The sequence below is a fragment of the Gouania willdenowi genome, chromosome 2, assembly GCF_900634775.1.
Source record: "Gouania willdenowi chromosome 2, fGouWil2.1, whole genome shotgun sequence".
Taxonomy (NCBI): Eukaryota; Metazoa; Chordata; class Actinopteri; order Blenniiformes; family Gobiesocidae; genus Gouania; species Gouania willdenowi.
The window spans coordinates 9,359,499-9,375,600 of NC_041045.1; the positions used below are offsets into that span (position 1 = coordinate 9,359,499).

The 16,102-nt window shown below is 36.3% G+C and overlaps 1 protein-coding gene across 5 annotated transcripts in view; it reads right to left on the minus strand.

Moving 5' to 3' along the window:
• Positions 1-12,669, minus strand: part of LOC114476576 (cordon-bleu protein-like 1) — a 48,886-nt gene extending 36,217 nt beyond the window's left edge. The window contains exons 1-9 of one of the 5 annotated variants that reach the window (XM_028468249.1): positions 12,477-12,669; positions 9,618-9,761; positions 9,348-9,546; positions 8,434-8,701; positions 8,163-8,239; positions 7,898-8,092; positions 6,675-6,777; positions 1,998-3,173; positions 498-1,006 (exon numbers count right to left, since the gene is read on the minus strand). In XM_028468249.1, coding sequence (XP_028324050.1) covers positions 999-1,006; positions 1,998-3,173; positions 6,675-6,777; positions 7,898-8,092; positions 8,163-8,239; positions 8,434-8,701; positions 9,348-9,546; positions 9,618-9,709 — 2,118 coding nt within the window. In that variant the 5' untranslated portion in view covers positions 9,710-9,761; positions 12,477-12,669 and the 3' untranslated portion in view covers positions 498-998. Of the gene's footprint in view, positions 1-495; positions 3,174-6,674; positions 6,778-7,897; positions 8,093-8,162; positions 8,240-8,433; positions 8,702-9,347; positions 9,547-9,617; positions 9,762-11,193; positions 11,307-12,476 lie in introns of those variants that run through there. The other 4 variants (XM_028468231.1, XM_028468210.1, XM_028468221.1 and 1 more) reach the window with 4 other exon arrangements.
• Positions 12,670-16,102: the final 3,433 nt, after the last annotated feature.

Here is a 16,102-nt window from a genome sequence, read left to right on the forward strand (position 1 = left end):
GGCAACTGGTGGCCCTCGGTCTAATTTTATGCAGACCCCAAAATAAATGTACAAAATGACAGAAACAAAAGCAAGAACACATAAAATAATACAAAGAATTAAAATCATTGCAGGAAAATACAGAAAATACTTCAAAAACACAAAACAACAAAAGTACACAAAAAGGCAAGAAAAACATAAAAAATAATGACTCCACAAGTACTAACAAACAAGCAAATCGACAACAGAAACACACAAACATTACTGGGGGAAAAAAAAACGCAAAATGGCAGCACTAATTCACAATATGACTTCAAAAAACATATTTTACAGGAGAAATACACAAAAGGAGAATAGAAATGCACAAAATGTCTCACAACGAGCAAAACAACAACAAACATACACAGAATGAAAGAAAAACACACAAAATTACTATAAAAACTTAGTTTTTTCTGTATTAATTCTCAGGTCATTATTCCAAATGCTGACATGAATGTTGATCACATGAACCTCTGATCAATTAAACACATTTTTGCGGCTCTGCTGTGAATAAAGTTTTTTCAATTTTATGTCAAATGTGATCAAATCTAATAGGAGGATATGAGTGATGAGTGTTTGAGTGTTGGTGAATTTCCTGCTGTTCGAGGACTAATCTCTAAGCAATTCTCTTCTGCCACCTGCTGATGAAAAACCAGAACAGCCTTGGAACACAATTAATGGCCATTTATATCTGAAAAGAATAAAACAGACAAATGAACAAATATATCACACATCTTGACATTCTTTGGTTAGGTGACTCGTCAGTGTTTAATCCATCTTGGCACATGTTGGGGGGAGGAAAAAAAAGAAGAAGGAAATAACAGGACGTAAAAGAATAAGCAACGTCCTGTAATTTTGGCATCCTCTACGCGTACGAGTCCTCAACAAAACACAACAAAAATAAAAACATGTTTTTACAAAAGGAATGAGACGACGTTTAAAGTCACGCAGTGGTCGCATGCAGAGCCTGGTGTCCTCTGTTAAGCTCCTAAGGCAGAAAAACATACATTTTTAAGGCATATTCATCCTGGGGAAAGGAACACAACAAGCAACAATCATAGATAAACATTATTATATACAGACAGGGATATGTTTAACTCCCAAAATGTATATAAAATCAAAAGGAATTGTCTTTAATTTAAAAAATGCTAACGCCCCATTACTCAATGTGTTCTGAAGGCCCCGTTTGTAAAATATTTAGGGCCAAACTGGAAGCTAGAATAATTCTATTCTATTCTGCTTGATTTAGACGCTACTATCGACATAATGCTGGACATAGCTTCCAATATGGTAGCAAATAACAATATGAATTCAGCAAGATCCCTGTAGAACAAAAAAACAAGAGCCTTTTTAACAGCTATCGCCGGAATGTCCCTATTAAAAATTAAAATGACATTTCATTCGGCCTAGATCAAAGTAGATCACTTTTTCATGTTCATGCTAATGCGGTAAGTAATTTCACCTAGTCAAAACACATCTGCGGATATCTAAAATGAACAATATAGATATCTTTAATTGTATCTGTAATTGTGCCAAGTCAAAAGCATATTTTAGAAATGAGTAATGTACTTTCGCCTTGACAGAATGCCATTGTAGATATCTGCATTGTTCAATTTAACGGTGAATTGAATTGTAGGCATCTCTAACCAATATCCTGGCCGGCTATTAAATGTTGCTGGAGACTTTTTTTTCCCCAGATAATAACAGTGTAGGCCTCTTAAGTCAATACATCAAAGATAGTTTGCTTGAAAAAAATATGTAAAAGGTTGAAATTACAGCTGGAAAGTTTGTTTTCAACTCCATGTAAACAGTCTTACTGACATTTTTGGAAAAACATTTTTGACATAAATGGAATGTTTACAGTGGAGAGTTACTGATCTATGAGGCCTAAACTATGTCTTTATTTGATAAAACACTTTCATCTCCAGCAGCTTTAATAGCTTTATAAAACAATATGTCCACCTCAGATCATAACTCACCATACTGATAAGGGTTAGATGTGGTCTGGTGTGCACCAACAGATTCCTGTAGGTTTGAACCCTTGCGAAAGTTCTGTAGACGAGACCTCTGGACAGCCTTTGTTACTGCCTGTGCAAATCTGGACAGGGAGGTAGACCGTTTAGGCAGATGGGAGCTAGGCTTGTCTTCAGGGGGTTCCGACTTCTTGCTCAAGGCTGGACTAGGTGGTGGGGAAGCGTCAATGGTGACATCAGTGTATTCATTGAAAAAGACAGGTGGAGGAGGAGGAGGAAAGTTGGCCTGTTCCTCATCTTCCTTCTCTTCTTGTGTCGCTTCCTTGTTCAAGCAAAAACTTTGCTCGTCTCTGTCTGGAGTGGAGTTTTGGTGCAAATCTACACCAGTGATGTCGCCCTCAGTGCTCAATTTCTCAATGCTCCGTGCAAGTTCTGTGATCGTTTCCTCAGTTGAGACCTCGGGTTCCTCTTTCTCCTGGTCTTCAGTGGTCTCTTCAAGAGCAGATGGAAGATTGACAGGAGGACTATCGGAATTGTGAAGATCTAGAGGAGAATCTTGAAAGTTTTCAGAACTTGCGAGAGGCGTTTCACTCCCTGATATATCAGAAGAATTTAATTCATCCTTGGATTCTTTTTTAAGGCTCTTGACCTCAGGCAAAGCTTCTGCTGTAGGATTATCTTCCTCTAAGCTCTGACTAACTTCTGGACTTCTTGGGGTGTTATCTGAAACAGAAAGGCTTGCTGTCTTTGGTGGAACCACTTTGAATGTGGTAAGTCCCGTTCTCTCTACTGGGTTTTCCAAATTATTCTCAGTGGGAAAGTTAGAGTCAAGGACCGACTCCAGTTCTGCACAATAATCTCCATCATCGGACCTCTTCAGAGACGTGGACATGCATGGGGAGCCATTGGGAAATTTTGCGATGGTGGCAGAATGACTCAAGCGTTTGACCAGTGACGATTTGGAAACCGACGACATCAGGACCTGGGCAAGGGCAGTGCGGGCGTCAGACTGGTCTCGCCCTCGAAGTGAAGACAGACGTTTTTCAGTCCCTTCTTGGAGATAACTCGGTGTAGAGCAATAGGGTGATGATGATGATGATTGAGCCTGGGCTGGTTGCAAGGAAGGCATTGAGGTTTGAGAACCATCACTTTCGCTTGGGTCCTCCAGGGATTCTACAGTCCCTGTAGAAAAAGCAAAAGACCCAGCACTCACCTTATAACCATTCCAAACCATATCTAGGTGTTCAAGTAGTGACAAACCTAGCATTCAGACACTTAGTACATCTGAAATAAGATGACAAAAGCCTGGTTTGTCTTAAGTTTTTTTTTTTTTTTTTTGTAACACGTGTAAAGTTGTTTTTTAATCTTGGCATGTTTCAACAAATGCTTGTCAGTTTTGAAGATTATAAAACGTTTATTAGCCAGTAAAGTCATCTAAACAAGGATAGATGATGAACTAGAATCGTATTATGACGCAGAAATGGGTATACCCTGAAATGGAATTTGGAAAATTTTGAAACGGAAAATCGGAGGTCCTATATATAGATATGTAGGGATGTAACTATTTATCGTAGGTCAGTTAAAAATCGATTCATAGGTATCACTATTCACATCGATACTGTGAAATTTGAATCGCAGTACTTTTTTTAACCAGAAGTGTTGGCGGCGGGCGAAATCTGCCAATACTTTCTTTCTGGCCGCCTTCTACTTTTAAACATGTTCATAAATGATTCCTTACCCCTTTAGCACCAAAAAATATCTGTAATATTACGTGAATATCTGTAAAAGTCACGTTTTTCTATTAGCTCTATCTGCTAGCATAGCATCTTTTCTTCACAGCAAGATATCTGCTTGCCAACCGACCACTGGGTTACCAGCGCCCTCTGCTGGTCCAAACAAATATCTGACCTAAATGCAGTGAAATGACTGTTGTTTTTTTTGTTTTTTTAAGTCCAATTGTTAAGGCACAAGATACATTTTCAGTTGCACTTTTAAAAGAACTATAATGCAGTTTTTCATTGTTTACTATAGAACCAAAATTTAAATTAATAGGCTTATTCTTCATTTGTACTATTCCTTTATTTATTTCATTCAAGATTTATTTTTAGTTAAAATGCATTGTTTTGAATAGTTTATCAAAGGATTCTTTTGACAATGAAAAATAAAAGAAAAATAGTATAGTTTTTTTCCCCCAAAAAAATAAAGGAATATTTTTCAGTCATTTGTCTACAGTCCCATTTTGTAAAATAAATCGTGAGAGAATCGTATCGTGAACCCAGTATCGTGAATCGAATCGTATCGGGAGTTGAGTGAATTTTTACATCCCTATAGATATGTATGTAAATTTAGCTGATTAGACAACAGATTGTATTCAAAACATAAGGAAATAAACTAACAACTCCTTAAATTTCTCTTCGTAAGAAATAATTTTAATCCTGATTGATGACATTGAAATAATGAACTTCAACTGGGGACAGAAACGTTTCTGGCTATATGCGAACTATGCAATTGCACAAAGCCTCATAGACGATGAGCGTCTTCATCTTTAATATGGTAAACAGTTTAAGTGTAGGTATAAAAATAAAATTATGCAAAGTGGAAAGCTGTGGCATGTTATTTTTCGACTCCAAATGTCTGTTTTATTTATCCACAAATCGAGGATTGCTGTTTTCCATGTATTCTTATTGTTTATCACTGGTCTTGTTTGAATGGCTCAACGTCAGATGTTTAATCTTGTTTAGCTGGTTAAACTTAAGAGTCATAGTTTGTTGCAGTTTGTGGGCATTTTAATAGATTGGGAAGTTCTCCTTGTAATTTGGCAAAGTGGGAGGCACAAATGCATCTTGCATAGCTAGAAACGGCTGAAAAAAATATATACTAAAATTTGCATCTTTGTCAAAGAAAAAAAAAACGAAAAAACTAATAATTTTGATTTATTAACCCAACACTGACTCAATGGTTCTGCATGTGTTTGACGCCCCTGGTTTAGAGCATCAAAGGTCATTCTTTGAGATGTTATGAAAAACTTTTTAAATGACTAAAAATAAAATAAAATACATTAAGTTTAAAAATTAAAGAAAAATATAACAACATTTAATCAATCAATATTTATTCATAAAGCGCTTTTTATGCCAAACAAATGCAGCTCAAAGTGCTTTACAACATTAAAATTAAAAATGTAAGATTTGAACACAGCTGTTTTCAGAATAAACAAATAAATTAGGGTTAGGGTCAGTTTTAATATTCAACCAGAAATATTGATTAGTGAAGAAAAAAACTGTATTGAATGAATTTCAAATATTTAAATAGTTGAACAAATAGCCCTAAATTTAACATCTGAAGCAGAAAAAGGGAAACAGGTCCACCACATGTGCTGTAGGAAACATCCAGAGAAGCCACTACCAGGGGAAGGAAGAGGAAGATGGTGGGAGGAGGAGAGGAAAAGGAGATAGCAGCAGCCCTCAGTCCGCCCCATCAGGTGAGCAGGAGTCTGGAACGCAGGAGAGGAGAGCTTCAATGTGGCCAAGCTTCTACTTCCTGTGTTGTCATGGAAACGCCACCAGATCAGGTGTGAGGGATTTAAGAAATTATTTGTGACAAACATAATTCAACCCAAAAGCGTCAGTAAAACCCAAAGACTGAGGAGTGCTTAAAAGTGCTTTAAGAGACCTGTGCCATGATGGAACCACCACCATGCTTAGAGAGTGGACATGTAGGCGGGGGGAAAGCGTAAATGTGACTGCCTGACATTTATGTCAGCATTTAGAATTTAGTTTTAATTTAGTATTTGTAGGGTTTTTTTTCTGTGGTTTTGTGAGGTTTTTTTTTAATTTATTTAGTTGGTTTCCCAAGTCATTATTGATGTTTTTTTTGTGTGTTTTTAACAGTATTTTTTTGAATTTTTGTTGTTTGTAATTTTGTGCATTTTTGGAGTAATTTTGTGTATTATCGAAGTGAAGTAGCGTATTTGTATTTCTTTTGTTTTGTGGCGATTTATGGGCATGGTAGTTGTTCCTTTGATTTTAAGCCAAAGTAGTCAATTATACATTCGACTAAATTTTTATTATCTATCAAAGAATTACTGCTCATGTGGCAACAAATTTATTAATAAAAGAAAAGTTTACTTTATCTAAATACTTTTGCAAGACACTGTGCATATAATTAGAAGGCTAAAAGAAAAGTTTTAGGGCTTTTTTGCTGAATTCTAACAGGAAATCATCGGCTGTATCTGGCAACACACACAGTCAATACTGAAAACATGTCCTTGGTTTTAAGAGTTTATTACGGCAAAAATGTACTTTTTAACTGATTCTTAAAGTAAATTGTACCTGTCGATTAGAGTAAATGGGTGAAATTTGCTCAAACAGACTGAATACAAATTATGTTAATTTAATTAAACAAATTCTATTAAAAAGCATATTCATTTAATTTCTTCATTAAATTTTAATTGAAAATAAGTCGTTTTTTTATCACTTTTGGGATGCAACTTTGACAATAACATGAATAAAGTGAACTTTTTTGGTGAATTTTATGGTTTTAAGTGGGAATATATATTGTGGAACTCTTCTGCACTTCAAATCTGTTTGATTTTTGTTTTAAAGCTTCAAAAAGGTTGATTATGATCCATTGACCTGTTTCCATGTATTACTACTAGATGGTTCCAGTTTCATGATGACACCCTACCTGTAACGTGGGCTTCGGCCTGCAGCTCCTGCCGTGGGCCAGCAGCACAGGGAGGAGGCGGAGCTCTCCTCTTGGTGCTCCTTAAGGTGGATTCCCCAGACCTCTGCAGAGATACAAATCATTTTAATAAGCTTTAAACTACACTTAAACTGTACTAGTACTCAAGTTTGGTTAAGTACTGCGCAAAGACACTTTATTAGTGAAGCAAAAAGTGTCATTAGTACTACAAGTAAGCATTTTACGCTAACAAGGGGCCAGAGAAAAGCAGAATCAGACTTTTACAGCCAATCAGAGAGTTGGATTTGGTTATAATCCCTCCTACTTAATTTGCATTAATTCCACTAGTGAATATTTTGGCTTTACTGTAACTACTAGTCGACTAGAAACAGTCTACAGCTATTACTAATAAGATTTTGAGTGTACTCATAATACAAAACAGGCAGTTTTTGCTTTACTGGGAAAGGTTTTTGTTGCACTGGTGCATGAATGGACCTATTAAAGCATCCATTGGTAGACAATTGTGTCTCACAAGTAATACTAGTATAGCTATGAGATTTTACTGAAAAACAATTTTGAATTGACTAGTACTACTCTGTTTTCTGCTCCTTTGCGTTCATCTTTTTTTTCTTTTTTCAATGTGGAGGAGAAAGAAATGTGTTTTAATGTCTTCAATGAAATAAATAAATTAGTAACGCAAATATATGATTTTATTTTATTAATAACAATAATAATAATAACAATAATTTGCTTTAATAGTAAGATCTACTAGAGCACTAGGGTGCCACAAACCTTTACTAGTAAAGCAAAATTTGTATTTACTAGTACTACGAGTACCGTTTGCTGAACCTTGATCATGAAATATAAAATGTTTTCTTTGCACTTTATTAAGAGCTTTATTATTACTGTTTTAAAATATGTGATTGCAAATTCCATCTTATTTTTTAATGAGATTTGTTAAATAATAGTACAAATTTTATTTTTTTTTTCATAAATGATGCACTTTTCTTTACCTATTTGTTTATATTATTTTGCCGCGATGGGGGGACCTTGACAATTTTTTATTCTTTATAGAGTTGCAGAAAAAGTTTGGGAACCACTGGGCGAGTGCATACAACGTGTCCTTGTAATACCAGTTTCTAGCACTAGAGGGCGGTTTAAAGCAGCTACAAACTGAACATCATGATATTAAGCTACAAACAGTAACACAAACAACACTTTGCAACCTGTTCATCTTCAACATGGCATCTGCCAAGGTTGCTGGGGGTGCTGTGGGAAGCGGCCATGGGAGGAGGCGGGGCTCGTCTCTTTTTCGGCTTGTCCAGAGGAAGTGTTTTTGAGGGGGTGACGCCGTTACCAATCGAACCAACTCTTGTTCTTCTGCTGAGAGTGGGCGATATGGGAGCACTGGCTGCCTGTCCCTACAGAGGACAGAGTACGCCTTTCACTCAGCAGCAAAGACTGAAACTGGTATGAGTGTGAGTTACAAACCACTTCAAGTTCCTTCTTCCGTCTCCTGAACAAGCTGAGAAACCCAGAGTTCTCTTTCTGCTTCCTTCGCAACTCTGCTGTGTAGAAGTGAACAATACAGCAATCATTAGTATGCTAAAGCGGAATATTGTGTTCTTTGCTTTCCCCTCCCCAGGTCTGCATTCGTTTTGTCAGATTGACAACGATACAAAAACTAAAATAAAAAAATAGAATAAAAAGATTTTCCATATGCGGTTTGGGGTGCTAACTCATGCTAACAAGTTAGACTTACGTGTTTCAGCTGGTTTGTCTTGTTGGTCCATGGGGTCCTTGGCGTCCATGTCTTTGGCAAACACCTGCCTCAGCCCGAGGTCGTTTAAAGACTTGCTGAGGTCCAGCGGCACCTCGGATCGCGAATCTTTCAGTAGGACGCTCGTTTCCACGTTAAACTCACACTTTTCACACACAATGGGTAGCAGCATCTCCAGAGGAAGCTTTGGGTTCACCCGCACTACGGCCTTCTGAGCTTTATTGTAGTTAATTAACAGACGCACTGAAACCTACACAAAGAAAGAAAGAAAAAGAGAGTTCTTTATTTCCTTTTCTACACCAACATTATGAGACTTTCTTGATGTTTTCAGTAACCCAGGGTTCTCGCCAGCACTGTTGACTGTTTTTTTGCTCCCCTACGAAGCGATGGCACCCCCTACGCTCTGTTTTCAGCAGTGTAGGGGGGATTTTCTGTTGTTTTTAATAACTGTTGCACACTTGGACACAAAAGGGTCTTCCAGTGTGCACAGGTTGTTTCACCTTTCTTTTTGATTCGCATAACGGTGAAACACATACATCAGCAACACTGTCTATTTAATACAGGCGATTGGTTCGGACAGTCCAATATCGACATTGTGCTTCAGTGTTGCAGCACGTGAAACTGCTCGTCACGTTTATAACTCGCAATGGATCATTCTACATGCGTAGACACGCGTGTTTCTTTGTTCCAATATTACTGCAGGTCCTACATAATCTTTTAAATTTGAAAAGCGTGTCTTGGAATAAGTCTTTTGAATAAAAATGTCATTCCGTGTCTCTGCAGTGTCTGAAAAAAAACAACTTTAGCTTTACATCACTAAATGTGGCCTTCAAAGTGTTATACAATTCAGTTCCCCCTATGCTGTGAAAAATTCCTGGTGAGAACCCTGCAGTCACCTCAGGCTGGTATGGCTTTATGTTCTTCTCGGTCCCTTTGGGCTTCAGCACTATCTTCTCAGCTTCTAGCAGGCCCACAGCGGAGTTAGGTTTGAAAGCGATGACGTTCTTGTTGGGCGAGAGAACCTCCATCGTGTAGTCTGACGGATTTAGGTGGTGACTCGCACAAAGGTTCACCATCACATCCATCAGAGGCTTACTAGCAGGAGCCAAACAAATGAGCAGAAGTTAACCACCCACTGTGCTGCTGTGGGTTCCAGTGCAGCCTACCTCCCAGGCACTGAGACGTTCCTCTCCAGTCCTCCAGGCAGAACCACACGTAGTGAATGTTCCCTCTCCAACCGATTGTCCAGCTCATCCATCTTTTCATCAAGGTGGCACGTACCACTGTTCGTCCAACGTCACGAGAAGTTCCTGAGAAATGGAAAATGCCAGAAGTCTTCAGATTCTTAAGTCATACACATCTAAAAACAAAGATCACATGACACGCTAATTCAAAGGCCCCAATGCTCCTTTTTAAAATTGTACCCATTTATTGCGTCCCTTAACCTCATTAAATGTCACTACTGGCTATTTAATTTCACGAAAACACGCTAAACATACTTAATACAAAAAAATCGAGTTGTTTATTGTCATTATTTTACACGATTCTTTATTCTAACGCTGAAATCATGCAAGGATTTTGTCCAAGATTTGACAGTCTGTTTTTGCTGCACTTGCTGGACTTTAGACAACACATTTTAAGGCAAAAGATATCGTGGCAATACGTGATATTGTCCTAAAACACGTAAGTGACGGATTATTATGTGTTATATGAAGCTGTTTTCATTTTAAAAGGGACATTACGTGATATTACATCATATTTTGTGCAAGGATGGACATTTCTGTCTCTTTTCCCACTTGTTTACAGTGAAAAATTGCATGTAAATGCATGATATTGTCCCCAAAACATGAATGTGAGGTCAGATTACAATATCATCTTTTTTTGTAAAAAAAAAAAAATATATATATATATATATATATATATATATATATATATATATATTAATATTATAAATTTAGAGCCCATACTTATTATAATATTACCTATTTAAAGTATTTTGAAAAAATGGGAAAATACATATATAAACATCTTAAGAAAGGAATTCAATAACTGTATGAATGATATTGTATCTGGAAATACTAATCCTTCTGTGTTAGAAAACATAATGAATGATAATAACAATGAGAATTATATCAAACTCATGTATCAGAGTAGACAGATAATGAAAAACTGTGTGTAAATACATGATATTGCTTTATAAAAAAAAAAAAACTTTATATATATATATATATATATATATATATATATATAATCCATTTTCCATAATCATAAATTCGTTTTAACACGTGGGAAAAATAAAAATAAACATCTTAAGAAAGTAAATAAATTATTCTTCCCATTTGTGCAATTCAAAAATGAAAAAAAAAAATCAAAAAAAATTAAATTAAAAAAAAGTTATTAAATGTAAGAAAAAATGCAGTAACAATGAGAATGTAAACAAACATCTGTATCAGAGTAAACTAATTAATATTTACTAAAATATTGCAAGCCTTTTTCAGTTTATGAAACAAAATTTATTTTTTGACAACAAATTACAGTAATCTCAATTGTCATTTTAACATGAATTAAAACATAACTTTATATTTTGTGATAAATAAACGGTTTCCTGTTTACTGCGGTCAAGCCAGCCTGATAATGAATAAAATACCACCTCATCCGCGCTTATTGTAACTAAGGCTATTCAAATTAGAGTCACATTAAATTCATAATAAATAGTTATTATTTATTAAATGTAAAGCTTACCTGGAAAAGTTCTCCCAATGTAAGTAATCGAATGAAATATCAACTATGCAGACGTTAAACTGTTATGAGGAAGCCGACGGTCAGTAATTAGCAGCACCTGTAAAAGAGCGTGCTGCTCAATAACGTGCGCGCACCCCCTACGTCCTCAAGAGCGCGCTCCCGGCGCTGAAACGAGGTTAAATCAGAGTTTGTAAAAATAAATAGAGAACTATTTTTTGGATTAAAAAATGTTTGAAAATACAAAATAATATCTGTACCACTAATGTAAAAAAAAAAAACAAATAACGTAATAATGTAAAAACAATAACAAATAACAAACATTTACTTAAATAAACCTTTTAGTCAGAGGTGTAAAGCTGTAAGCATAGCTACAATCAAAATGCTGTTAGCAATTCCAGTTTTGAGATAATTTAATTTATTTTTTAAAAATGAACGGTGAAAATGTTTTTACTTTTTAGTAAGAATTTGCAGGTATGTTTTTAATAATGTTTACAAAATAAACAATATATATATATATATATATTAAAATAAAAATTTAAAATGCCAGGGTATAGTAGAACAGATTTATAAAATACAAGCTATGAATATGGAGTCATTCTGTACTGGAATTAAAATGAGGTTGCCTAAAATGTCTAGTAATTGGTTAAAAAAAAAAACTAAAACTAAAAAAAAGAAGAAGAAGAAAACTCTCTTTTTAAAATGTGTTGCATTATTATTATTTTTCAAACACACGTCACACACAATACATATCAAATAACTGTATCCTATATAAATCTAGTTCAAATAAAATGCAGTATAAAAATATCTGTCACTTTGTGCACTAATCCTGGCCACTCTGCATTTGTAACACACTTTAATAAACATAATCAAAAACAAACTATAGAGGAAAAAAACACGTCTCTGGGGTTGACAGACATTTGTGATATCAATAATATGGTGTCACGACCTGAAAAAAGGTTGGGAGTGCAAGAACAACAAGATAGTTTGTGCCCAAGGCCCAAAATGTGGTGCTACACCCCTGCTTTATTATACAGGAACTTCCTATTTTCTGGTCCAGATGATAAGAAAAAGCTTGAATCTTGAGCTCCTGTGAGAAACAGCCCTCTAGCATGATGACACCACCACCACACACAGTCTGTGGCCTCTGTCGCCATGTTGTTGAGACAGTAACGCTCGCTCCTAAATAAGATTACTGTCTCTTGAGTAAGAGGTATTAGTGATTTATCTACTGCCACTTGGATGAGTTCTTCACTCTGAGGCTAAATCGATGTCTTTCCACTCACCCGTGTCCACAGACTGTCTCCATTCTCCCTCAGATTTATCTCCTGTGCTGCTGACCTGTGGGATGAGAAAGGCAGACACAGGGAGAAGGAGAAGGAGAAGGAGAGCTCCTAATCCCTGCCACTCCCACCAGCCCAGGCCTGGTCATGTGACAGCACTGAGCCTGTCTGTGTCTGTGTCTGTCTGTGTCTGTGTCTGTGTGCTTAGTGGGAGGTGGAGGTGAGGCCCACAAAAACCAGGTGAACCAGTTTCACGTCAATCAAGAATCACATTGAGATGAAAACAGATTAACCCTTTAATGTAACACTCTAATGTACTGTACAATCAATGAGTCGATTATTATTATTATTATTAAATCCTAACAGTTAAAATTCCAGTGGTAAAAGTTATAAAGGTCACAGTCCCAGTGGACAAAATCCCAATGTTTAGAATCCCAATGGATTAATGAATATTAATGAATATTAAAATTAAAATTCTGTAACTATTTCTGCTAATCTTCTGCCCATATTTATATTTATTTTATTTTAATTCTTGTTCTATTCTGTATCATTGTATTGTGTTTTTTTACACATTGTCTTTAAGATTTGTGTTACTGACTAGTTAAATCAAACAGGAAAGTAGACATTTTTATTTTTTTGTATATAAACTTTTATACTTTATTTTAACTTTTGATTGCACTGTTTTGCATTGCTTTTGGATTTTGCACCATTTCACGTTATTGTTCCCTCAAGATTTTTGCACGATACCTGTAGGTGTTATATTGTATTATAGTGCATTATTCTAAATTTTAAAATAATTGCATTTATTATTCATGAGGGGTGGGGGGTGGTGTCAAAGTGCACTGTTGCCTAGGTCACCGTATGATCTAAAGCCGGCCCTAGGACACTAAATTGCTTAGGCCTGCACTGACTAATGCACAGACTGTGATACGAGACTATTATTATGTGGTCTGGGTACCAAAGGTGAGCAGTAACGAGCACTGAAGTGGGAGTTTTAATCAAATTAAGCACGTGTCCACAGCTACTGTAATCTTGTAATCTCATTGCGGAGCCGCAAGGCTCAACAGATCACAGGCCCGAGCGTGGTCGGTAATGAAGTTCTACCAGCGACTAGCTGAGAGACGTCACATTTCGACACGTGATGGCACATTCTGAGTTGTGTTGAGAAAACTCGCAGAGGTTGAACAAATGTGACTGCGTTCCTCGCGTGGCCGTAGCTTCCTGTCAGAGGAAATGAAAACAGCAACTGCATGAGTTCAACAGATCTGTGTAAACTTCTCGTAGAAGCAGTGCACGGTCTACGTTACAGGACATCCTCAGGTGTCAGAGTGAGGTATCAGGTATCAGGAAAACCCTCTGTCATTTATCAGACCAAATAAACTCATGACTCGGCAAAACCTCCATCAAATGACACGGCCTCAGGCTTCAAAATAAAAGTCGTCAGACTCAACGGCCTTATGACGCCATCAATATGTGCTGCTTTGGATACGAGAGGGAGTTGAAAGCTTTCATTTACTATTCATTTGTATAGGTTAAGATGTGTCAATGTTTCATTTAACTATGTATTTATCAATCCAGTGTTCCTCAAATGGGGGTACGCATACCCCGATGGGTGAGAGAGAGTAGAAAATGAACAAATAAAGTGTCAGTCTTGGTCCCACCCCAGGTGTGTGATGACCGGAATGACAAAAACTATAGAAATAAATGTATTCACGAGACACTAAAGCAGTGTTTTTGAACCTTGGGGTCGGGACCCCATGTGGGGTCACCTGGAGTTTAAAGGGAATCATCCTTAAGATGTTTTAAATATTATTATTTTATTTTATTTTTTTAATAAAGCCACACAATCTTAAACAACTGTATTTCTATACTTCATAAGGGTGTGCCAAAAATGATCATGGAGATAGCTTCTCCGTGTGTAAATTCAGGTAAACGTGGTCACAAGATTAGTGTCGTGAACTGACAGCTGATCAGTGGCCGAGCGGTTAATGCAGCGGATGTACGGATTTAGTTTTTTCTCTGGCTGCAGTATAGGTCATAAACCCCGCCTCCTCAATGATGTGGGTCAAACTGTAAAGTTAAAATACTCGTCACATAATTTTTTTTTTCCCAAACCTAAACTCTGCTGTGATCATTAGTTATTATCACCTTACATTGTGTTCAAGTGCTCATTTTTTTGTGAAGTTTGTTTTTAAATAAATTATTTAACGGGGATGGCAAGTGTACATAGTACAAATACTTTGTTACTTACATAAGTAGATTTTTCAGGTACTTCGTATTTTTTTTTGTATTTATTTCTCTGTCGACTTTTTACTTTTACTCTGTTACATTTTCAACATTAATATCGGTACGTTCTACTCCTTACATTTCCCAAAAAGGCTTGCTACTATATATATATATATATATATATATATATATATATATATATATATATATATATATATATATACGTGTGTGTGTGTAGTATACACTTTGTTTTACTTGGCCGTCATTCATGTGAAATTGATTTACAATGTTTTGTAATTCCTGTGAAATGAATTCACTGCAGTAGATGAATTCTGAATTTCTTCAGTGACACAGATATCGCGATGTATCGTGGATGAAAGTTCACGCAGTACATCGATTATCGCCGTATCGTGATAACACAGTTATCGTGAAAATAAATAAATAAATAAATGAATAAAAATATCGCGATATATCGTATCGCGAGTTACCTGGCAATACCCAGCTCTAATACTGTATATATTCAAATTCTAAAATCATAACAAATTCTACAAAAACAAAAGTATTGTATTTGGGGTCGCCAGAAATTCTTGATGGGGTCACGATCCAAAAAAGGTTGGGAATCACTGCAATATTTAAATAAATACTGTTTTGTTCACTTATTTACAAAATGAAATTCTATAAAATGTGGGTTATCACTCGTTCTTTCCATCATTATGATCTCGTTGTTTTTAAATAGTTTTCTAAGCAATATATTGTAGTCGGACAAAGTGGGTACTTGAGTCAAAAATTTTGGGGAACCACTGTATTAATCAAACAATACATTGATATAGCTTAACTTAAAAAAAAAAAGAGAGAGAATGCCTTTTCAACTTGCTTATTCATGGGTACTTCCAGTCTCCTTCAAAATAAAACTCCATGTTGTGTTTTAAGGGCTGAGACCATTGAGTGTGATGACTTTTATTATGCATTGAAATACCCCGTGACCTTTTTTGTAAGAATGCATCACCAATGGTCGCCCTTCCTCCCAAACAACTCACAAATTCATCGCACGGCTTCTAATGAAAGACAGCAATGTTGCACAGAGCTGTCAACGTTGAGTTAATGACACGGAAAATAAAACATCAAATAACAAGAGAAGACCATGGCTACGTCAGTGGTTCCGTCCCAAGACCATCACATCTGTCCAGGGCCAACCTAGGCAATGTGGCGTCCTCGGCAAGATTTTAGGTCGCCCAGTTAGTCTGGTAACGTCTGTCAGGGGGATTATTTTGAAGGAGGGATTGTGCAAATGTGTGTATTAGCCAACCAAAAACTAAAAATACTGAGGTTTTGGACCTCAGGGATTGTACATATGATGACAATAACCTAGACTGGCATCGCCATATCGGGAAATCCAATATGGC